General features: G+C 42.9%; 1 protein-coding gene across 9 annotated transcripts in view; it reads right to left on the bottom strand.

The window, feature by feature from the left end:
- The window catches only part of LOC115108758 (receptor-type tyrosine-protein phosphatase F-like), a 388,031-nt gene that overhangs the window by 48,435 nt on the left and 314,879 nt on the right, over positions 1 to 24,717 (bottom strand). For all 9 annotated transcript variants that reach the window (XM_065009146.1, XM_065009144.1, XM_065009145.1 and 6 more), the window contains 6 exons: positions 22,177 to 22,618; positions 21,872 to 22,011; positions 20,664 to 20,761; positions 12,909 to 13,165; positions 10,031 to 10,112; positions 8,143 to 8,352 (listed from right to left, as the gene is read on the bottom strand). In XM_065009146.1, coding sequence (XP_064865218.1) covers positions 8,143 to 8,352; positions 10,031 to 10,112; positions 12,909 to 13,165; positions 20,664 to 20,761; positions 21,872 to 22,011; positions 22,177 to 22,618 — 1,229 coding nt within the window. The remainder of the gene's footprint in view (positions 1 to 8,142; positions 8,353 to 10,030; positions 10,113 to 12,908; positions 13,166 to 20,663; positions 20,762 to 21,871; positions 22,012 to 22,176; positions 22,619 to 24,717) is intronic.

Genomic DNA, 24,717 nt, shown 5'->3' with positions numbered 1-24,717 from the left:
TTAACCTTTATTTTACTAGGCAAATCAGTTAAGAACAAATTCTTATTTTCAATGACAGCCTAGGAACAGTGGGTTTTGGAACAACAGATTTTGTACCTTCAGCTTGGGGATTTGAACTTGCAACCTTTCGGTTATTAGTCCAATGCTCTAACCACTAGGCTACCCTGCTGCCCTGATTTAAGGAGCACACGAGGGGACAGCTTTAATACAGGCCATAGTGTTTCTAACTGTCTTCATCTCCCCATAGAAACAACAGTGACAGCACCGTCAACAAACACGGAAGGGATCTGTTGCAGCTCTGTAGAAGCCTGGGTCTGTACTTTGTCAATGGTAGGTTACGAAGGGACTCTTTGGGGAGATTCACCTACTGCTCACCTCTTGGCACAGTACAGTAGACTATATGATCACAGACATTGACCCTTTCTCTCTCAGCTCATTCACTGTCAAGCCACTAACACCTGTGTCTGATCACAGCCAAATTACGTTGTTCCCCAAAAAGAACAGACATGGAAACAACCAGACATTCACAGCCCAGTAAGCTGTACAACATCAGAAATTCATACAGATGGGCCCAAAACAGCACATAAGAATACCAGAAAGCAACCTGTAGCCAAACTATCCAAACACTCTTAGATAACTTTCTGGATACCACATTCACTCACAGTGAAGAAGGCATCAATCTAGCATCAATTATATATTCAGGCAAATGGCAAAATAATCACAATTGAAATTGATAAAAAACTAAACAAAGAAAGATCACAGATGACAACTGGTTTGATGCAGATTGCAAAATTATAAGGAAAAAACTTAGAACACTATCCAACCAAAAGCACAGAACCCAAATAATGGTGAATTATGCCTTCATTACTGTGAGACTTTAAAACTCTATAAACGTACACTCAGAACCAAAAAGGCACAGTACAACAGCAAGCAGCTGACACTAATCGAGGAGTCCATAAACACAAACAACGTCTGGCAAAATTGGAAAAATAAATACAAATCTAAACAAGCGGAATTAGCGATACAAAATGGTGACATATGGACAACCCATTTTAAAACACTCTACAACGCCGTTCAAATGGACTCAAACGCAGAACAACGCCAAATTCATGAGAAGTTGAATGGATTAGAAAAAGCTATAAAGGACAATCAAAATCCATTGGACTCCCCAATTACTGACCAGGAGCTCTATAAGAAACTAAACTATTACTGACCAGCAGCTCTATAAGAAACTTCAGGCTCTCAAATGTAAAAAAAAGCCTGGGGACCTGATGGTATCCTAAATGAGATGCTCAAACTCACTAGTGCAAAATTTCAATTGGCTATATTAAAACTATTCTGTAGTAGTATAAATGTAAGAGTTCTAAACTTCCTTAATAAGCACAATGTCTTGAGTAAAAGCCAAATTGGATTTAAACCAAAACATCGCACAATTGATCATATTTACACCCTACACACACTGATAGATAAACATGTCCACCAAAATAATACTAAAATATACGCTTGCTTTATCGACTTCCAAAAAGCATTTGATTCTATTTGGCATACAGGACTGTTCTACAAAGTTATTGAAAGTGGTGTAGGGGGTAAAACATATGAAATAATTAAATCAATGTATACTGGCAATACGTGCAGCATTAAAATTGGCAAGAAAAGAACAGAATTATTTAACCAGGGGCAGGGCCTTCGCCAGGGTTGCAATCTGAGCCCTGCACTCTTCAATATTTCCATCAACAAATTGGCCACTATTCTAGAAAAATCCTCAGCCCCTGGTGTTAGTCTCCACAATTCAGAAGTTAAATGCCTACTCTTCGCAGATGACCTATGCCTGCTGTCACCCACAGCACATGGCCGACAGCAGAGCCTGGACCTGCTAGAGCAGTACTGCCAGACCTGGGCCTTGGCAGTAAACCCCAAAATGACTAAAATAATGATTTTCCAGAGAAGATCCAGATCTCAGGGAATTAGACCAAAGTTCTCAATTGGTACAAAATATATAGAGTACTACACACACTACAATTACTTAGGTTTAAAAAATAAGCTCAACTGGACACCTTAATGAGGCAGTGAATGAACTGAGAGAGAAAGCACACAGGGCATTCTATGCCATTAAAAAGCTAATTCAAGTTGAAATGCCTATTCAAATTTGGCTAAAACTAATTGAATATGTCATTGAACCAATTGCACTTTATGGCAGCGAGGTGTGGGGTCCACTTGCAAAACAAGATTTCATCAAATGGTACAAACACCCCATTGAAACCCTGCATGCAGAGTTCTGTAAGATTCTCCTACATGTCCAGAGGAAAACTACAAACAATGCATGTAGGACAGAATTAGGCCAATATCCACTAATAATAAACACTAAAAAAAGAGCAATTCAGTATTGGAAACATCTAAAATACAGTGACCCCCTCTCATATCACTACCAAGCCCTGCAATGCCAAGAGCTGAGCAAAGAAAATAGTCCCCTCATCCAGCTGGTCCTGGGGCTGAGTTCACCTGTTCTACTAACACACTGTTCTACTAACACACTGAAGCCTCAGGACCAGAACATCCAATCAATCAGGATAAACCAAATTACAACACAGTCAAAACAAAACTATATTGCTTATTGGGAAACACAAGCACAAACACAAAGCAAAATACAGTGCTATCTGGCCCTAAATCAACAGTACACTGTGGCTAAATATTTGACCATGGTTACTGATCAAAACCTTCGAAAAACCGTGACAATGTACAAGCTCAGTGAGCACAGCCTTGCCATTGAGAAGGGTAGACACAGGAAAACCTGATTCCCTGTAGAGGAAAAGCTGTGCAACCACTGCACAACAGCAGAAACTGAGACGGAGCTGCATTTCCTGACAAAATGTAAAAAATATAAAACAATTAGAGAGTGTCATTTCCCCAAATTTGAAACCCTTATTCAAAGACCTCTCTGATGAGAGTAAGCTACCCATCCTGTTGGGGGAGGACGCAGAGAGCTGTGGGTTGGCAGCGCACTACATTGCTGTCTGCCATAAGTTGAGGGACAGTGTCTGACAGACTAATCAACCTGCACATGTCCTCTACTGTATGCTTATTGTTATTGTTCAATGTATGGTTATTTTGACACTTGGGTATTGTTGTTACTGTTGTCCAGTTGACAATTTTGATTCTCATTTTTATATTGTAAATATCCAAAATAACATTGTCACGTCATGCCAATAAAGCAAATTGAATTGAATTGAGAGAGAGAGAACAGAGAGAGAGAGAGAGAGAACAGAGAGAGAGAGAGAACAGAGAGAGAGAGAGAACGGAGAGAGAGAACGGAGAGAGAGAGCAAAAGAGAGAGCAAGAGAGAGAGAACAGAATAGAGAGATCGGAAAGAGAGTGAGCGGAAGAAAGAGAGTGAGAGAGAGAGAGAGATAGAGAGAGAGAGAGAGAGAGAGAGAGAGACAGAGAGAGAGAGAGAGAGAGAGAGAGAGAGAGAGAGAGAGAGAACAGAGAGAGAGAACAAAGAGAGAGAGAGAGAGAGAGAGACAGAGAGAGAGAGAGAGAGAGAGAGAGAGAGAGAACAGAGAGAGAGAACAGAGAGAGAGAGAGAGAGAGAGAGAGAGAGAGAGAGAGAGAACAGAGAGAGAGAACAGAGAGAGAGAGAGAGAGAGAGAGAGAGAGAGAGAAGGAAATAGTTGCTGCCTTCCTTGAAAATGTGTGACGGAACACCTTTTTTAATATGGTTTTAATTGCCTTTAAAAAAAACATTAGCTGACAAAGATGTTCATTCCAGAGAGGTAAAAACACAGAGCACTGCAGCCACTACACAGCCTAACCTGATTACTATGGTGGCAAAGAGGTGGCCTGGAGGGAGGTACAGCCTACTAAGTGCTGATGCAGATGAAGCTACACACTCTGAGTCTGAGTGTGTACAAGAGTAGGAATTATCACATTTAAGTATGAACAAACACCTGCTACGAGCAGATTAACAAACTCCAAATCCTGCCCCATCCACCACCACCCACTCACATCTGCTCCTTGGTTGTTCAGTCCCCCTTGTTCCTCTTCACCCCAGACCCCGGGTGAGTTATTTTCAGCCTGTGTTGCTCTCCCCTTCTCCTGCTCTTCCCTCCTCTCCCCTGCCATGTGAAGTAGTGAGGCTGTGATCTAGCTTAATGATGCCAGTGAGACAGGGAGAGTTGGCCCTGGGTTCTCCGCTGGCTTCCAGAGGGCGTGGTGGAAGGTGTCATCTTTATCGGAATTGTCTTTAGAGGCCGCTGATGCATATCCTCCCCTGCACTAGTCACGCTCCCTGGTCACAGCAGGGACTACACACAAAGACGCAGTCTACTCCTTCTATACTTGCTCCATCTTTACCTCTCCCTCTCTCCACCTCCACCTCTCCCTCTCTCCACCTCCCCCCCGCTCTACCATTACCTCTCTCTACCTCTCTCATCCTCTACCTCTCTCCTCTCTCCACCTCTAGCTCTCCACCTCTCCCACTCTCCCACTCTCTACCTCTCCCACTCTCTACCTCTCCCACTCTCTACCTCTTGTGTGTGCATCCCCTTTGCTGTCAAAGAAGTGTAACTAAAACAATTAGGCATCTGTGTTCGCAGGAGGATGCTCTCTCGTCAGCAGCATGGCATGTGGAGGGTTGGATGGACCTGTACCCATGTTTATTAACTGCCGGTGGAAATCCCATTGACCCTCACTTAGGCCATGCCTCCAGGTTTACATATGGTAGCACTAGGCAGGCCCAGTTGAGGATGAGGAAGGGAGACAGATACTCAAAATAAGAGTTATTTTAGATTCTTCTGAATATTTCACTGCAGAATAAATTGATGTCTGGAAGTGAAATACTGAAAATATGCACCTAGCATTGCTGCAGACAGTGACAGTCATATCCTTCATAAATGAAGGAGGACTTAAAAGGGCCAAAAGGCTTTGCATTTATGCCTATATTTTATCTACATACGTATGCATATCTAAAATTAGAGAATGATATATGTTTAAGGAAAGTAGGAAGGAGTGATGCATTTCTAAAGTATTTGACTAGGGCCTGAGACTAGTCTACACACTCATTTAAGGTTCAAGGTCAAAAGGTCATGGTGTATCCCAGATTCTGATACCTGCTGAGAAAGACCTAGGGTCTTAATCGACTCAATGACCTTTTGACTCGATCGCAAGATCGTTCTGTCCCTGAACAAGGCAGTTAACCCACTGTTCCTAGGCCGTCATTGAAAATAAGAATTTGTTCTTAACTGACTTGCCTAGTTAAATAAAATGTTAAAATTACATTAAAAAAATGTCAGAAACAGCCATGGATATCCTGACATCTCTAAGAACTGTTTGTGCTGAGCTCCTTTCTGATATCTCTCTCTCTCTCTCTCTCTCTCTCAGTACAAAACTTTCTTAGAAAAATGGCAGCAGTCACGCCTCTTAGACACAGTGGATGGAAGCCCAAACAGAAGAGCACATTTAGATATTCTCAGAAGGGGGAAGAAACCTTGGGCTGCACTATCTGATAGAAACACATCCCATGGAAGGAGTGAATAATGTACTGCCAGCGCCTCCACATTGACAAATGCTGCATAGGAACACTGTGTATTAGAGCCATATTAAAGTCAGAGAAAAACAGAGTTGATGTAGGGAAGGGAATGAGAGAAGACCGAGGAGTGCATAGGGAGGGGTGAATATAGTCTTTATTTTCCATTGTTTCACACATAATCATGCTTACCTCTAAAACCTAATGAAATGACAGGCAACAAAAGCTGACTGTAATGCGGGGTGGCAGTTTTGTTATTTCCCACAACACATAAAACCATAAGCAGGCTTCTTCTTCTCTCTGGATCCGCAAGCACGAATACGCATGCACGTGCACACACACACACACACACACACATCCTATCTGTGACAAACAGGACAGGAGCCAGGAGACTCTGCTTATTCCCCAGGCTACAACGTATCTATATCTCTCTCTGCCTCTCTCTCTCTCTGCCTCTCCCTCTCCCTCTGCCCGTATCCCTCTCCCTCTGCCCCTATCGCTCTCTCTCTGCCGCTATCGCTCTCTCTCTGCCCCTCTCTCTCTCTGCCTCTCCCTCTCCCCCTATCGCTCTCGCTCTGCCCCTCTCGCTCTCTGCCTATCTCTCTCTCTGCCTCTCTCTCTCTGCGCCTCTCTCTCTCTCTGCCTCTCTCTCTCTGCCCCTATCGCTCTCTCTCTCTGCCCCTATCTCCCTCTCTTTCATTGTGTCTGCCTCTCTGCCTCCCTCTGTGTCATTTAAACATCTCTCTCTTTTTCATCCATAAATCTCCCCTCAACTGTTACTGCTGTTCTCTTGTCTCCCTGTACTGCATATTATTGCCCTGAGGCTTCCTCTACCACTCTCTCATCCTCCATTAGACTCCATCTCTTCTCTTTCTCTTTACCTCTTACTCTTTTCACCCCTCCATCACTCCCATACGATTCTCTCCTTTGTTGATGAAACAGACACCCTTTCTCGGCAGCGCCTCCCCTCCTTTCTTTCCCTCCTTCCATCTCTCCCTCTCTTTCCTACTGTAAGTGATCACACTGTTTATATGGCCTGTTTCTTTTATCCAATTTCACACTTCCAGGCTATGTTTACCAGCTATTGGAGCCACATAAAGCTGCAGTGCCCTTCCCCCCCCCGATAACTATAAAGCTGAGCTCACTTCCCTGTTTTCCAATGAATGTGATTAGCCTGCTATTTTCTCTGGCCAGGCTTGATTTAGATTCAACAATATGTCAATGTGCTGGCGTCACAGATCTGTTATGTGTCTGTCTGTCACTCTGCTAAACAGAAACAACTCTGTTCTTTCTCACCACAATACACAACACTACACAATGCTGTATCAAGGACCAATGTAGGAGAGGATGGGAGAAAGACTCCACGTTCTCCACACAATGTGTTCCTTACCAAAAGATAGAAGAAGGAACTGGGCTGGCGCTGTCAAGGTCAACAGTTAGTGCTCCAATGTTTGTAAAAACAGATTTATGCTTTAAAAAAAAGTATTCTAATCAACCATGACATCATTTCCAGAATACAGTAAGTTATACAGTAAATATGGGAAAGATGTTTTGCGGATGAGAAGCCGTCTGAAGTGAAGATCATGGACGCCAGTGAGTGCATCTTCTGAGGTGAACAATTACTACTGGGGTGAACAATTACTACTGGGGTGAACAATTACTACCGGGGTGAACAATTACTACTGAGGTGAACAATCACTACTGAGGGGAACAATCACTACTGAGGGGAACAATTACTACTGGGGTGAACAATTACTACTGAGGTAAACAATTACTACTGAAGTAAACAATTACTACTGAGGTGAACAATTACTACTGAGGGGAACAATTACTACTGAGGGGAACAATTACTACTGAGGGGAACAATTACTACTGGGGTGAACAATTACTACTGAGGTAAACAATTACTACTGAGGTAAACAATTACTACTGAGGTGAACAATTACTACTGAGGGGAACAATTACTACTGAGGTGAACAATTACTACTGAGGGGAACAATTACTACTGAGGGGAACAATTACTACTGGGGTGAACAATTACTACTGAGGTAAACAATTACTACTGGGGTGAACAATTACTACTGAGGGGAACAATTACTACTGAGGTGAACAATTACTACTAGGGTGAACAATTACTACTGGGGTGAACAATTACTACTGAGGTAAACAACTACCACCGAGGTGATTCAGTGAAATCTGACTGTGACACGGGGTCATCGCTTTTCTGTTATACGTGCACACGTAACCATGACACACTACACAACGTCAGTTATATGGTTCTGCTGCATCGTGCAGCTTGGGGCGTGGCGGCCCCAGCGTGAGCGTTGGCCCATCCCATCTGTTACATACTGTAGCTAGCTCACTGAGAGACGAGAGGAATATCACAACTGACTGTGTTATCATCAAATACTGGCCAGGCTGAACTGTGTGTAGAATAGGCATGTCTGAGTCAACATATGACATAAATCACTACAGTAGTACTAACAGTACTAGTATGTTCAGTTTGATTCTACATGGGATGTCCATGTCTCTGGGGGCCAGTGATAATGTATGGAAGTTGTGTTTGTGACAGGACTACAGTATATATACAGAATAGATGAGGAGTAGTGGTTGTTACTTACAGACTCGTGGTCTTTGAGGGCAGCCAGGACGAAACAGAGGTACTGCTGCTGTCCCGGTAGAGGCTTGTTGTAGAAGCCGTTGTACTTCTTCTCGTCTCCTAGAGTGAAGGTGTCTGGCAGATTGTCCATCTTGGCAGCGATGTAGGGTCTGAGGAACTCTTGGGTCTGTCTCCTCCTTCTCAGGCTCTGGTCAGAACTAGCCTCCAGGAGCTGACATGACGTCACAGAGATGACTTATCTGGCACCCTATTTCATAAGTTCATATCTCGTACTGTTGTGCCCTTTAGCAAGGTTCTTAACCCCAAACTGGACAAATCCATAATAAATTGTGTTCTATTGTATATAAACAGTAAATACTCAGTTATATAGTACACACACATACTTTTCTTTATGCTCATAAACTGTGTCCATAGGCTACAATTAATTGTGCTTCTAGGCTCACAGGTAAAATCTCATACTGCAAATAAAGCATAGAGTAGTTAAGGTTTTATAACACCTTGGTCCTGCAGTCAGACGACTGTAAAATACCTGCTCCTCTCGCACCTCTCTCTGACCTGCAGCTGTGGTGAGAGATCACAGCTTACATAGCCTCTGGTGTGTGTGTGTCTTCCTGTGTGTGTGTGTGTGTGTGTGTGTGTGTGTGTGTGTGTGTGCGCACGCACGTTTATTCCTTTGTGTGTGTGTTCCCATCTGTGTGTGTGAGGGATAATTAATTTACTACCTCCGATGGAGAACTGGGGTAGATGTGTGTGTCTGTAGATTGTCTGTAGATTGTCTGTAGATTGTCTGTAGATTGACTCTTCAGTGTGCATCTTACTACATCTATCTGCCTCTATCTATCTATCTATCTATCTATCTATCTATCTATCTATCTATCTATCTATCTATCTATCTATCTATCTATCTATCTATCTATCTCTGTCTGTCTGTCTGTCTGTTTCTGTCTCAACTCTTTCCAGGGGCTACTGCACTGCAAGCACCTCCTGGTCAAGCTAGCACAATAAACAGACAAACCGAATTACCATCGTCCCTTTGAAAACGCTGGGCTATGATGCTTGAGACATTCTACAATTCCACAGTTCCTGGAAAGTCCATATTGCATTGTGATGTAAACTGGCCATGTGACCTTATCCCTCTTCATCACTCTGTATTACAACGGGGAGAGGATGTACTCGGAGAGAATGTCTGAGGCATTCTACAGATTCCTAGAAAGTCAACATGACATTTTTATGTATACCACCCCTATAACCTTGTTCACTGTTGCTCGATAAAACTTTAACCAACCTACTTCATACAGAAAACACAATTTCTCTACCCTATAAAACTGCAGCAATGGCAATGATTTAGATGACAAAAGAAGAAAGTCTGACAATGAGAAAGCATATCTTGCTGTCTCAATATGCTTTGTTTGTATCCAGGTATATTCATTTAACACGCTCTTATGTTTTTGGATGTTCAAGAGGCTGCCGTCTTTTTTCTGCAGACGACAGTAGATTGAGAGAAAGCTAACTCATGAGAAAACATAAGAAGGTATTGAAGCCCAAAAGGTCCACATTAATAACGCAAAACAAAAAATGCTATAGCAGCTTTTTAGGAATGTTTTAAGTGTCTCAAGAACCCAAGAACTTGAAATAATAAATGTAAAGTGTATTGTTTAAATGGAAATCACCATCTTGCACAGAGAAACCAGACGATTTAAATGTATACTGAAAGCTGGGAATACTGTAATCAGAGAGGAGGGGAGGGGGGCAGAGACAGAAGATGCTACATATTTAATGGTGCTATGGAAGACAGTGCTGTTTTTTGGTTTGTGCCCAGAGGAAGTGCTGTTGATGCACACACACACACACACACACACACACACACACACACACACACACACACGCACCTCATCCAGGTCCATATCTTCAGGGTTCTCCCACCTACGTAGTGTGGCTGGTGTGACAGGAACCACCACTATGTAGTACCATCTGAAGAGGGAGAGACAGGCAGGGTGAGTAAGATCAGGGTGTGTGTGAATGAGTGAGTGTATGTGTGTGTGTGTGTGTGTGTGTGTGTGTGTGTGTGTGTGTGTGTGTGTGTGTGTGTGTAAAACACAGTTTTTCAGATATCTGTTTTGTCACCACATGCAGGCTCCACTAAGGCCTCAATCCATTCTCCACAGCCAGAAGTACTCAAACATAGAAATCCCTCCCTCCCTCCCTCCCTCCCTCCCTCCCATATATATGTACACACACTCCCATCCCCATGGCCAGATCATTAAAATACTGATTGTATTGTTAAATGAGTTGTCTTTGTTTATCACTCCTGCTGGCTCTGCTTATTAAGGCTTAGCTGTTCCTGTTTCTTTTGAGAAACAAGCACTTGAAACACAATTAAGTCCAAGTAATTTGCAAGTCTGTCTGAGTATCAGGGGAATAAAAAGTACCTTGTGTGAAAATGCAGTTTTTGCATTGGGCCCCTGATCTCTTATTAGTTACCATTTGAAATAAACTCTTGAAGAAATGGCTTTCTGCTGTATTGGGAGAGTAGCAGAAAGCCACTGTAAACGTGGCTATTCTTAATAGCACAGAATTTTTCAGATAAAGGCTATTTTTGAAGGTTTTCACTGGTAATTATTGCAGGCTAATCTGAGACAAGGCCAGACTACAGCCCTAACAGTGTTTTCTCTACTGCTCTACCACTGAGAAGAAATGTGAAACTGTGTAGCAGACAAGGATGGATATAAAGGCAAAAGAGTAGTTCTCCATCTAGACAGCCCCGGCGGACACAGCTTGTGTGTGTGTGTCTCCTCGTGCGCGTCTGAGGCTATTGATTTAGCATTAACATTAAAGGCCATGTTGTTTTCTGTGTGTCTGGTGGGGAAAGCCTTCTCCTAAAGTCCAGCCAGCACAGCCTATCAAAACTCTGCTGTGCATCATCCACTCTCTGTCTAAATCCTCTCTCAGCTCCTTACAAAGTGCAGGGTATTCCTTTTAACAGTATGGCTCTGAGATATGGCCTGCAGACACAGAGATGAACGGATGACGTAGCACAACATCCACCAAGACAACGTACAATAGCAACAGCTCACAAAGCCGTGTCTATCCCCTGCAGTCTTAAGGAGATAGCTGGTATAGTGGTGGTGGAGGATTCATGTTGTTGTATGCAACGATAGTGAGTACAGCATGAGGGTGTATAATACTAGCAGTAGCACTAATAAATGATACTAATAGCTATAGGGATTGAGAAAGCCCCGTTGTATTCAGTGGACTGAAGACTAAGGAACAATCGTCCCAGGTCCTCCGTTGGTGACTCAGGAATGGTGACTCAGGAGCTGACAGTGATTTAGCACAAACAATTATAATCATGCCTTTACACATACGCACGCACGCACGCACGCACGCACGCACGCACGCACACACACACACACACACACACACACACACACACACACACACACACACACACACATCCAGTCTCTCTGGCACAGACAGGACAGATGTTATGTGAGAGGAACATAGGCGTAGCTGGACGGTGGTGATAGCCCTAGTTGTAGCAGAGACACTGATGATGATGGTGATAGACACAACAGACCTGATAGGGGCGGTGGTGGGGACTCTGGGTAGGATGATGGTGATAGACACAACAGACCTGATAGGGGCGGTGGTGGGGACTCTGGGTAGGATGATGGTGATAGAAACAACAGACCTGATAGGGGTGGTGGTGGGGACTCTGGGTAGGATGATGGTGATAGACACAACAGACCTGATAGGGGCGGTGGTGGGGACTCTGGGTAGGATGATGGTGATAGACACAACAGACCTGATAGGGGCGGTGGTGGGGACTCTGGGGATGATGGTGATAGAAACAACAGACCTGATAGGGGCGGTGGTGGGGACTCTGGGTAGGATGATGATAGACACAACAGACCTGATAGACACAACAGACCTGATAGGGGCGGTGGTGGGGACTCTGGGTGGGGACTCTGGATGATGGTGATAGACACAACAGACCTGATAGGGGCGGTGGTGGGGACTCTGGGTAGGATGATGGTGATAGACACAACAGACCTGATAGGGGGTGGTGGGGACTCTGGGTAGGATGGTGATAGACACAACAGACCTGATAGGGGCGGTGGTGGGGACTCTGGGTAGGATGATGGTGATAGACACAACAGACCTGATAGGGGCGGTGGTGGGGACTCTGGGATGATGGTGATGATGGTGATAGGATGATGGTGATAGACACAACAGACCTGATAGGGGCGGTGGTGGGGACTCTGGGTAGGATGATGGTGATAGACACAACAGACCTGATAGGGGCGGTGGTGGGGACTCTGGGTAGGATGATGGTGATAGACACAACAGACCTGATAGGGGCGGTGGTGGGGACTCTGGGTAGGGTGATGGTGATAGACACAACAGACCTGATAGGGGCCTGATGGTGATAGACACAACAGACCTGATAGACCTGATAGGGGCGGTGGTGGGGACTCTGGGTAGGATGATGGTGATAGACACAACAGACCTGATAGGGGCGGTGGTGGGGACACAACAGACCTGATAGGGGCGGTGGTGGGGACTCTGGGTGGGTGGTGATAGACCTGATAGGTGATAGACACAACAGACCTGATAGGGGCGGTGGTGGGGACTCTGGGTAGGGTGATGGTGATAGACACAACAGACCTGATAGGGGCGGTGGTGGGGACTCTGGGTAGGGTGATGGTGATAGACACAACAGACCTGATAGGGGCGCTCTGGGTGGTGGGGATAGACACAACAGACCTGATAGGGGCGGTGGTGGGGACTCTGGGTAGGGTGATGGTGAGCTTGCCCCCCTCCTCTGGGTGGTGTTGGTATTGGATGGGTTTGGTCTTGAGTAGGTCCGGGGCGGTTCTGATGGAGACCTGCTGCTGTAGACCCCCAGCACTGTTCCCTCTAGACATCAACACAAAGCTGTAGTCTGTGTCTGGCTGCAGCCTAGTGATCAGCTTCCTCTTCAGGTTCCCCTGCACCTCCACACTCTGCTGGTTATACAGGATCTAGATAGACACAGAAAGAAGTGTTACACACACACACCAGTGGAGGCTGGTGGGAGGAGCTATAGGAGGACAGGCTCATTGTAATGGCTCGAATGGAATTAATGGAACGGTATCAAACACATCAAACATATGGAAAACACATGTCTGACTCCATTGCAAATATTCAATTTCAGCCACTACAATGAGTCCATCCTCCCACCAGCCTCCACTGCCACCCACCCACCCAACTGCACACATTCTCTCTCTCTCACTCACTCACTCACTCACTCACTCACTCACTCACTCACCACTCACTCACTCACTCACTCACTCACTCACTCACTCACTCACTCACTCACTCACTCTCTCTCTCGTATAAATTCTACCAACAGGGGGTGCTCTGTTCAATGAGTTTCACACAGAACACCTCTTGGCCATCACAGAGGTCAGGCATACAATGAAGTCTCTATCATATTCACTGGCAATAGTCCTTTGTTGAATGGATAGAGTGAAGTGCAGTATAATTCTACTTTCTTGTGATTGTATTTCCCCCTTTTCCTTTCTACCTCAGGAGAGGTATGGGTTATTGGTAATGAGGTATGTTAGAGCCTGTCCATATCTTACAGCACCTTATGTCCATATCCTATAGCACCTTAAGTCCATATACTATAGCACCTTATGTCCATATCCTATAGCACCTTATGTCCATATCCTATAGCACCTTATGTCCATATCCTATAGCACCTTATGTCCATATCCAATAGCACCTTATGTCCATATCCTACAGCACCTTATGTCCATATCGTATAGCACCTTATGTCCATATCCTACAGCACCTTATGTCCATATCCTATAGCACCTTATGTCCATATCCTACAGCACCTTATGTCCATATCCTATAGCACCTTATGCCCATATCCTATAGCACCTTATGTCCATATCCTATAGCACCTTATGTCCATATCCTATAGCACCTTATGTCCATATCCTACAGCACCTTATGTCCATATCCTATAGCACCTTATGTCCATATCCTAATCCTATAGCACCTTATGTCCATATCCTATAGTACCTTATGTCCATATCCTATAGCACCTTATGTCCATATCCTATAGCACCTTATGTCCATATCCTATAGCACCTTATGTCCATATCCTACAGCACCTTATGTCCATATCCTACAGCACCTTATGTCCATATCCTATAGCACCTTATGTCCATATCCTATAGTACCTTATGTCCATATCCTATAGCACCTTATGTCCATATCCTATAGCACCTTATGTCCATATCGTATAGCACCTTATGTCCATATCCTAATCCTATAGCACCTTATGTCCATATCCTATAGTACCTTATGTCCATATCCTACAGCACCTTATGTCCATATCCTATAGCACCTTATGCCCATATCCTATAGCACCTTATGTCCATATCCTATAGCACCTTATGTCCATATCCTATAGCACCTTATGTCCATATCCTAATCCTATAGCACCTTATGTCCATATCCTATAGTACCTTATGTCCATATCCTATAGCACCTTATGTCCATATCCTATAGCACCTTATGTCCATATCCTACAGCACCTTATGTCCATATCCTATAGCACCTTATGTCCATATCCTATAGCACCTTATGTCCATATCCTATAGCACCTTATGTCCATATCCTATAGCACCTTATGTCCATATCCTATAGCACCTTATGTCCATATCCTATAGCACCTTATGTCCATATCCTATAGCACCTTATGTCCATATCCTATAGCACCTTATGTCCATATCCTACAGCACCTTATGTCCATATCCTATAGCACCTTATGTCCATATCCTAATCCTATAGCACCTTATGTCCATATCCTATAGCACCTTATGTCCATATCCTATAGCACCTTATGTCCATATCCTATAGCACCTTATGTCCATATCCTACAGCACCTTATGTCCATATCCTATAGCACCTTATGTCCATATCCTAATCCTAGCACCTTATGTCCATATCCTATAGCACCTTATGTCCATATCCTATAGCACCTTATGTCCATATCCTATCCATATCCTATAGCACCTTATGTCCATATCCTATAGCACCTTATGTCCATATCCTACAGCACCTTATGTCCATATCCTATAGCACCTTATGTCCATATCCTATAGCACCTTATGTCCATATCCTATAGCACCTTATGTCCATATCCTATAGCACCTTATATCCTAATCCTATAGCACCTTATGTCCATATCCTATAGTACCTTATGTCCATATCCTATAGCACCTTATGTCCATATCCTATAGCACCTTATGTCCATATCGTATAGCACCTTATGTCCATATCGTATAGCACCTTATGTCCATATCCTATAGCACCTTATGTCCATATCCTATAGCACCTTATGTCCATATCCTAATCCTATAGCACCTTATGTCCATATCCTATAGCACCTTATGTCCATATCCTATAGCACCTTATGTCCATATCCTATAGCACCTTATGTCCATATCCTACAGCACCTTATGTCCATATCCTATAGCACCTTATGTCCATATCCTACAGCACCTTATGTCCATATCCTATAGCACCTTATGTCCATATCCTATAGCACCTTATGTCCATATCCTATAGCACCTTATGTCCATATCCTATAGCACCTTATGTCCATATCCTACAGCACCTTATGTCCATATCCTATAGCACCTTATGTCCATATCCTAATCCTATAGCACCTTATGTCCATATCCTATAGTACCTTATGTCCATATCCTATAGCACCTTATGTCCATATCCTATAGCACCTTATGTCCATATCCTATAGCACCTTATGTCCATATCCTATGTCCATATCCTAGCACCTTATGTCCATATCCTATAGCACCTTATGTCCATATCCTATAGCACCTTATGTCCATATCCTATAGTCCCTTATGTCCATATCCTATAGCACCTTATGTCCATATCCTATAGCACCTTATGTCCATATCCTATAGCACCTTATGTCCATATCCTAGCACCTTATGTCCATATCCTATAGCACCTTATGTCCATATCCTATAGCACCTTATGTCCATATCCTATAGCACCTTATGTCCATATCCTATAGCACCTTATGTCCATATCCTATAGCACCTTATGTCCATATCCTATAGCACCTTATGTCCATATCCTATAGCACCTTATGTCCATATCCTATAGCACCTTATGTCCATATCCTAATAGCACCTTATGTCCATATCCTATAGCACCTTATGTCCATATCCTATGTCCATATCCTATAGCACCTTATGTCCATATCCTATAGCACCTTATGTCCATATCCTATGTCCAGCCTATAGCACCTTATGTCCATATCCTATAGCACCTTATGTCCATATCCTATAGCACCTTATGTCCATATCCTACAGCACCTTATGTCCATATCCTATAGCACCTTATGCCCATATCCTATAGCACCTTATGTCCATATCCTATAGCACCTTATGTCCATATCCTATAGCACCTTATGTCCATATCCTACAGCACCTTATGTCCATATCCTATAGCACCTTATGTCCATATCCTATCCTAGCACCTTATGTCCATATCCTATAGCACCTTATGTCCATATCCTATAGCACCTTATGTCCATATCCTATAGCACCTTATCCATATCCTATAAACCATATCCTACAGCACCTTATGTCCATATCCTATAGCACCTTATGTCCATATCCTATAGCACCTTATGTCCATATCCTATAGCACCTTATGTCCATATCCTATAGCACCTTATGTCCATATCCTATAGCACCTTATGTCCATATCCACCTATGTCCATATCCTACAGCACCTTATGTCCATATCCTACAGCACCTTATGTCCATATCCTATAGCACCTTATGTCCATATCCTATAGCACCTTATGTCCATATCCTATAGCACCTTATGTCCATATCCTATAGCCATATCCTACCTTATGTCCATATCCTATAGCACCTTATGTCCATATCCTACAGCACCTTATGTCCATATCCTACAGCACCTTATGTCCATATCCTATAGCACCTTCCTATAGCATGTCCATATCCTATAGCACCTTATGTCCATATCCTATAGCACCTTATGTCCATATCCTATAGCACCTTATGTCCATATCCTATAGCACCTTATGTCCATATCCTATAGCACCTTATGTCCATATCCTATAGCACCTTATGTCCATATCCTATAGTCCATATCCTATAGCACCTTATGTCCATATCCTATAGCACCTTATGTCCATATCCTATAGCACCTTATGTCCATATCCTATAGCACCTTATGTCCATATCCTATAGCACCTTATGTCCATATCCTATAGCACCTTATGTCCATATCCTATAGCACCTTATGTCCATATCCTATAGCACCTTATGTCCATATCCTACAGCCACCTATAGCACCTTATGTCCATATCCTACAGCACCTTATGTCCATATCCTATAGCACCTTATGTCCATATCCTATAGCACCTTATGTCCATATCCTATAGCACCTTATGTCCATATCCTATAGCACCTTATGTCCATATCCTATAGCACCTTATGTCCATATCCTATAGCACCTTATGTCCATATCCTACAGCACCTTATGTCCATATCCTATAGTCCATATCCTATAGCACCTTATGTCCATATCCTATAGCACCTTATGTCCATATCCTATAGCACCTTATGTCCATATCCTATATCCATATCCTAGCACCTTATGTCCATATCCTATAGCACCTTATGTCCATATCCTATAGCACCTTATGTCCATATCCTATAGCACCTTATGTCCATATCCTATAGCACCTTATGTCCATATCCTAATCCATATCCTATGTCCATATCCTATAGCACCTTATGTCCATATCCTATAGCACCTTATGTCCATATCCTATAGCACCTTATGTCCATATCCTATAGCACCTTATGTCCATATCCTATATCAGCACCTTGTCCATATCCTATGTCCACCTATGTCCATATCCTACAGCACCTTATGTCCATATCCTATAGCACCTTATGTCCATATCCTATAGCCCTTATGTCCATATCCTATAGCACCTTATGTCCATATCCTATAGCACCTTATGTCCATATCCTATAGCACCTTATGTCCATATCCTATAGCACCTTATGTCCATATCCTATAGCACCTTATGTCCATATCCTATAGCACCTTATGTCCATATCCTATAGCACCTTATGTCCATATCCTATAGCACCTTATGTCCATATCCTATAGCACCTTATGTCCATATCCTATAGCACCTTATGTCCATATCCTATAGCACCTTATGTCCATATCCTAATAGCACCTTATGTCCATATCCTATAGCACCTTATGTCCATATCCTATAGCACCTTATGTCCATATCCTATAGCACCTTATGTCCATATCCTATAGCACCCATATCCTATAGCACCTTATGTCCATATCCTATCCTATAGCACCTTATGTCCATATCCTATCCCTTATGTCCACCATATCCTATAGCACCTTATGTCCATATCCTATAGCACCTTATGTCCATATCCTATAGCACCTTATGTCCATATCCTATAGCACCTTATGTCCATATCCTATAGCACCTTATGTCCATATCCTATCCTGTCCATATCCTATAGCACCTTATGTCCATATCCTATAGCACCTTATGTCCATATCCTATAGCACCTTATGTCCATATCCTATAGCACCTTATGTCCATATCCTATGTCCATATCCTACAGCACCTTATGTCCATATCCTATAGCACCTTATGTCCATATCCTATAGCACCTTATGTCCATATCCTATAGCACCTTATGTCCATATCCTATAGCACCTGTCCATATGTCCATATCCTATAGCACCTTATGTCCATATCCTATAGCACCTTATGTCCATATCCTATAGCACCTTATGTCCATATCCTATAGCACCTTATGTCCATATCCTATAGCACCTTATGTCCATATCCTATAGCACCTTATGTCCATATCCTATAGCACCTTATGTCCATATCCTATAGCACCTTATGTCCATATCCTATAGCACCTTATGTCCATATCCTATAGCACCTTATGTCCATATCCTATAGCACCTTATGTCCATATCCTATAGCACCTTATGTCCATATCCTATAGCACCTTATGTCCATATCCTATAGCACCTTATGTCCATATCCTATAGCACCTTATGTCCATATCCTATAGCACCTTATGCATATCCTTATAGCACCTTATGTCCATATCCTATAGCACCTTATGTCCATATCCTATAGCACCTTATGTCCATATCCTATAGCACCTTATGTCCATATCCTATAGCACCTTATGTCCATATCCTAGCAGTCCATATCCTTATGTCCATATCCTATAGCACCTTATGTCCATATCCTATAGCACCTATGTCCATATCCTTTATGTCCATATCCTATAGCACCTTATGTCCTATAGCACCTTATGTCCATATCCTATAGCACCTTATGTCCATATCCTATAGCACCTTATGTCCATATCCTATAGCACCTTATGTCCATATCCTATAGCACCTTATGTCCATATCCTATAGCACCTTATGTCCATATCCTATAGCACCTTATGTCCATATCCTATAGCACCTTATGTCCATATCCTATAGCACCTTATGTCCATATCCTATAGCACCTTATGTCCATATCCTATAGCACCTTATGTCCATATCCTATAGCACCTTATGTCCATATCCTATAGCACCTTATGTCCATATCCTACAGCACCTTATGTCCATATCCTATAGCACCTTATGTCCATATCCTATAGCACCTTATGTCCATATCCTAATCCTATAGCACCTTATGTCCATATCCTATAGCACCTTATGTCCATATCCTATAGCACCTTATGTCCATATCCTATAGCACCTTATGTCCATATCCTATAGCACCTTATGTCCATATCCTATAGCACCTTATGTCCATATCCTATAGCACCTTATGTCCATATCCTACAGCACCTTATGTCCATATCCTACAGCACCTTATGTCCATATCCTATAGCACCTTATGTCCATATCCTATAGCACCTTATGTCCATATCCTATAGCACCTTATGTCCATATCCTATAGCACCTTATGTCCATATCCTATAGCACCTTATGTCCATATCCTACAGCACCTTATGTCCATATCCTAATCCTATAGCACCTTATGTCCATATCCTACAGCACCTTATGTCCATATCCTATAGCACCTTATGTCCATATCCTATAGCACCTTATGTCCATATCCTACAGCACCTTATGTCCATATCCTACAGCACCTTATGTCCATATCCTATAGCACCTTATGTCCATATCCTATAGCACCTTATGTCCATATCCTACAGCACCTTATGTCCATATCCTATAGCACCTTATGTCCATATCCTACAGCACCTTATGTCCATGGAATGGTAATTTTGCCACTGCTCCCTCAACAATCAGCACAGATGAAAGTCTATCTGACGTGAGACAATGACTCCTGTCAGGTTGTAGATGTTCTTCCTGACTTACCTTGAAAGGCACTTGAGACTTGTAGGTTTCTGGCACTTCCCAAGTCAGCAGGACAGAGGTCTTCATCACAGTTTTCACACCAAAGTTTTTGGTAAACTCTGGGGGAGTTGGAGGAGGGAGAAAGGGGGAGAGTGGACACACAGAGGATGAATTATAAAAGAGCAACGTCATCTGTACTTCCTATATAATGACAGCTAGGGGAACCCTAGAGCATCCTGGAAGATCAGCGCTACATTAATAGTAGTAGACACTAGTAGCAGACAGGGTTTAAGATAGATAGCTGACTAACAGCTTATGAAACATCTCTATTTTAAAAATGTCAAAGTTCTCTGACCTGTACTTTTTAATGGTCATATTAAGGGATGTTATTGCATTTACACTTTAACACCAAGGCTACTCCCATGAGCTTTACTCTACATTCAACTTTACTATAGACACACACACAAGCACACACACAAGCACACAAACAGACATACACACACACACACACACAGTAGTTTGAAGGTGCTAACTGGCACTGTGAAGGTTGACTATAAATAGCTAGCAGCAGGGGGATAAACATGTATTGATGTACCCTAATAACATGTAAGGAGTGTTCCCTGGTACTGCTGTACTGGTACTGCTGTACTGGTCTGCTGTACCATAGGAGGCTGCTGAGGGGAGGACGGCTCATAATAATGGCCGGAATGGAGCAAATGGCTTTGATACCATTCCACTCCAGCCATTACCATGAGCCCGTCCTCACCAATTAAGCTGCCACCAACCTCCTCTGTGCTGTACTGGTTACGCTGGACTCGTTCTGCCAATCTAGTCCAGTTGCCACCAGCTTCCACACACACACAGATACGCCTATGTTCCTCTCACATAACATCTGTCCTGTCTGTGCCAGAGAGACTGGATGTGTGTGTGTGTGTGTGTGTGTGTGTGTGTGAGATGTATGTGGGTGTGTGTATGCGTGCATGAGTGAGTGAGTGTTTGCATGGATCTGTACATGTGGGTCTGGTGTGTCTGCACCTGTGTAAGACTATTTATTGAGATCAGCAGAGCTCACGAGGCATGGAGGCAGACACGATCATGCCCTATCAGGATGTGTGTGCTCGTGTGTGTCGACTCCCCCGACCTTTGGGCTTACATGCAATGATCCCTGGTGCATAATGTGTGAACTCAAGTAATGGGGGGTGCAACAGAGCATGTGTGTGAGTTCTCACCAGGCATGGAGGTAGACATGGTCCTACTCTGAATACTAGGACTGTTGGGTCCGGCTCCCTTGCTGGTGAAAGCCCTGACCCTGATGTCATAGGTGGTATCAGGCTGCAGCCCCATGATGGTCATCTGGGTCTCTATCGTGCTGTTGAGATAGAAACAATAAGATTGGTTTTAGTGTTTTAATAAAAATAAGCATTTTATTGTGTTTGTGTCGTCAGAACTCCTTACAGAACATAAAATACAACAAAAAACATCTAGACTTTATAAAGGGCAGGGAACTGAAAAAAGTGAATAATCTTAATAATACCTATTGGTGTGGTTCTGTTGGCTGTTGATATCTTTGTACACCACCACGTACTGGACGATCCTCCCGTTCCTCTCAGCCAGCGCCGGAGGCTCCCAGGCTAGCTTGGTAGTAGTCGTGGTCAGGCCTACGACACTCAGGTTCTGGGGGTAACTGCTGGGCACATCGTCCGGCGTCGTAATCTCCTTCACGTACTCCTCGCCGGTGCCCGCCCGGTTCTTGGCGCAGAGCTTGAAGACGTACGTGGCGCCCTTGTGCAGGCCGGTGACAGTGAAGTGGTCGTCTGTCTTCTTGAAGTCCTTTACAGTGAACGACTCCTCCTCCATACGTTTGTACTGCAGCTGGTAGCCCATGTGCTCTCCCACCATCTCCTTCGGTGGTTGCCACTGGATGAGGGCTGTGTTACCAATGGTGGTACTGATCATCATAGTGGGCCTGCCTGGGACTAACGGGCAGAGAGAGGAATTAGGAGCATTAGCATAATGACATAGAACACACTTAATAATGACATAGAACACACTTAATAATGACATAGAACACACTTAATAATGACATATAACACGCATAATAATTGCAAACAACACACATAATAATGACACAGAACACACTTAACAATGACACAGGACACACTAAATAATGACACAGGACACACTAAATAATGACACAGGACACACTAAATAATGACACAGAACACACTTAATAATGACACAGGATACACTTAACAATGACACAGAACACACTTAGTAATGACACGGAACACACTAAATAATGACACAGGACACACTTAATAATGACACAGAACACACTTAATAATGACACGGAACACACTTAATAATGACACAGGACACACTTAATAATGACACAGGACACACTAAATAATGACACAGAACACACTTAATAATGACACAGAACACACTAAATAATGACACAGGACACACTTAATAATGACACAGGACACACTAAATAATGACACAGAACACTTAATAATGACACAGAACACACTAAATAATGACACAGAACACACTAAATAATGACACAGGACACACTAAATAATGACACAGGACACACTAAATAATGACACAGAACACACTTAATAATGACACTAACACTTAATAATGACACTAACACTTAATAATGACAAAGGACACACTTATTAATGACACAGAACACTTAAATGATTACTACCACTACAGTATTATTCAGTACTACCATAAGTTACCACTGTAAAATGTAAATATACTGGACAATTACTGCTGTTACTCTAACCATTAAGACCATGGGGGACCAGTAAACTATAAGGGCCTGCTGATTTCTGTGTCCGAAATGGCCCCCTATTCCCTATATCCCCCTTTTGTAGGATTGCGGACCAATTTCACAACAACAACAAACCAAAAAAACTTAGTCCAGGTCTCAACTTACTTTTGAGAGTTAGAATAATATAATACACAAGGTGCACTTTTGAAATGTGGTTGTGCATCAGCAGTCACTCAATTAGCCCATGTCAGCATTTGTTTCCCATATTGGTAAATGAGTCTAGTGGCCAGCTATCTAACCTTGTAGTAAGCATGGTCGAATTACCACCCGTGGTGGGCCCATTGATCATCAGTTATCATATTAAAAACTGCAAACATTTACCTCCCCCTATGGCAAATTGTGTAGGTGTAGAATTTCATGAAATTAGTTGTAAAACTGCATATTTTTCTCTCTGCCCGATGGCAAAATTAGTAGAACTGCATGAAATGAGTTCTAAAATTGCAAAATCTTCTTTCTGCCCCATGGTAACATGCATAGTATTGCAGCAAACTTGCTTTAAAACGGCAACATTTTCTCTATGCCCCATGGCAAAATGTGCAGAATTGCAGGAAATGAACTTTAAAACTAAAAATATATATATTATTTTATGTGGGTACGCAGACCCAAAGCTACTGCAGCCCCACATGATGAGTTCCGTTTTCTTGTGTCCCCCATCATAGTTGCCCATCCCTGCACTACTGTATATAGTGCACTACTTTTAACCAGAGTATTATTGGTCAACAGTAGTGAACTACATGAGGAATAGGGTGCAATTTGGGAGGCAACCATAGTGTGTAGTCATGGAGGCAGCCATAGTGTGTAGTCATCGAGGCAGCCATAGTATGTAGTCATCGAGGCAGCCATAGTATGTAGTCAGACTAAGAGGGAAGTTTCAGGTCAAGTCAGTTAAAGTGGGTACTACTGTTCAGTTTGTAGTTTTGACTGCAGTGACGTTACCACGGAAACTCACACCAGGACTTCTTCTTCTCAACTTTCTATGAACTCAATTCCCATGCTCTCTCTAAAAAACTAAAACCCCCACCGGCCACAACTTACACAGCCCTGTCACTGTCACACTAGGAAGCTGTAGCTGCCTTCATTAATAAATAAACAATGAGTAACGATAACTTGGCTATATACAGTGGTCATGACAGAGTCGATGTGCAGGGGTAAATGGTAATTGACGTAGATACAGTTGAAGTCAGAAGTGTACATACACCTTAGCCAAATACATTAAAAACTCAGTTTTTC

The sequence above is a fragment of the Oncorhynchus nerka genome, linkage group LG24 (genome assembly GCF_034236695.1).
Source record: "Oncorhynchus nerka isolate Pitt River linkage group LG24, Oner_Uvic_2.0, whole genome shotgun sequence".
In the NCBI taxonomy this organism is placed as follows: domain Eukaryota; kingdom Metazoa; phylum Chordata; class Actinopteri; order Salmoniformes; family Salmonidae; genus Oncorhynchus; species Oncorhynchus nerka.
This window is presented reverse-complemented; position numbering and strand designations above follow the sequence as displayed.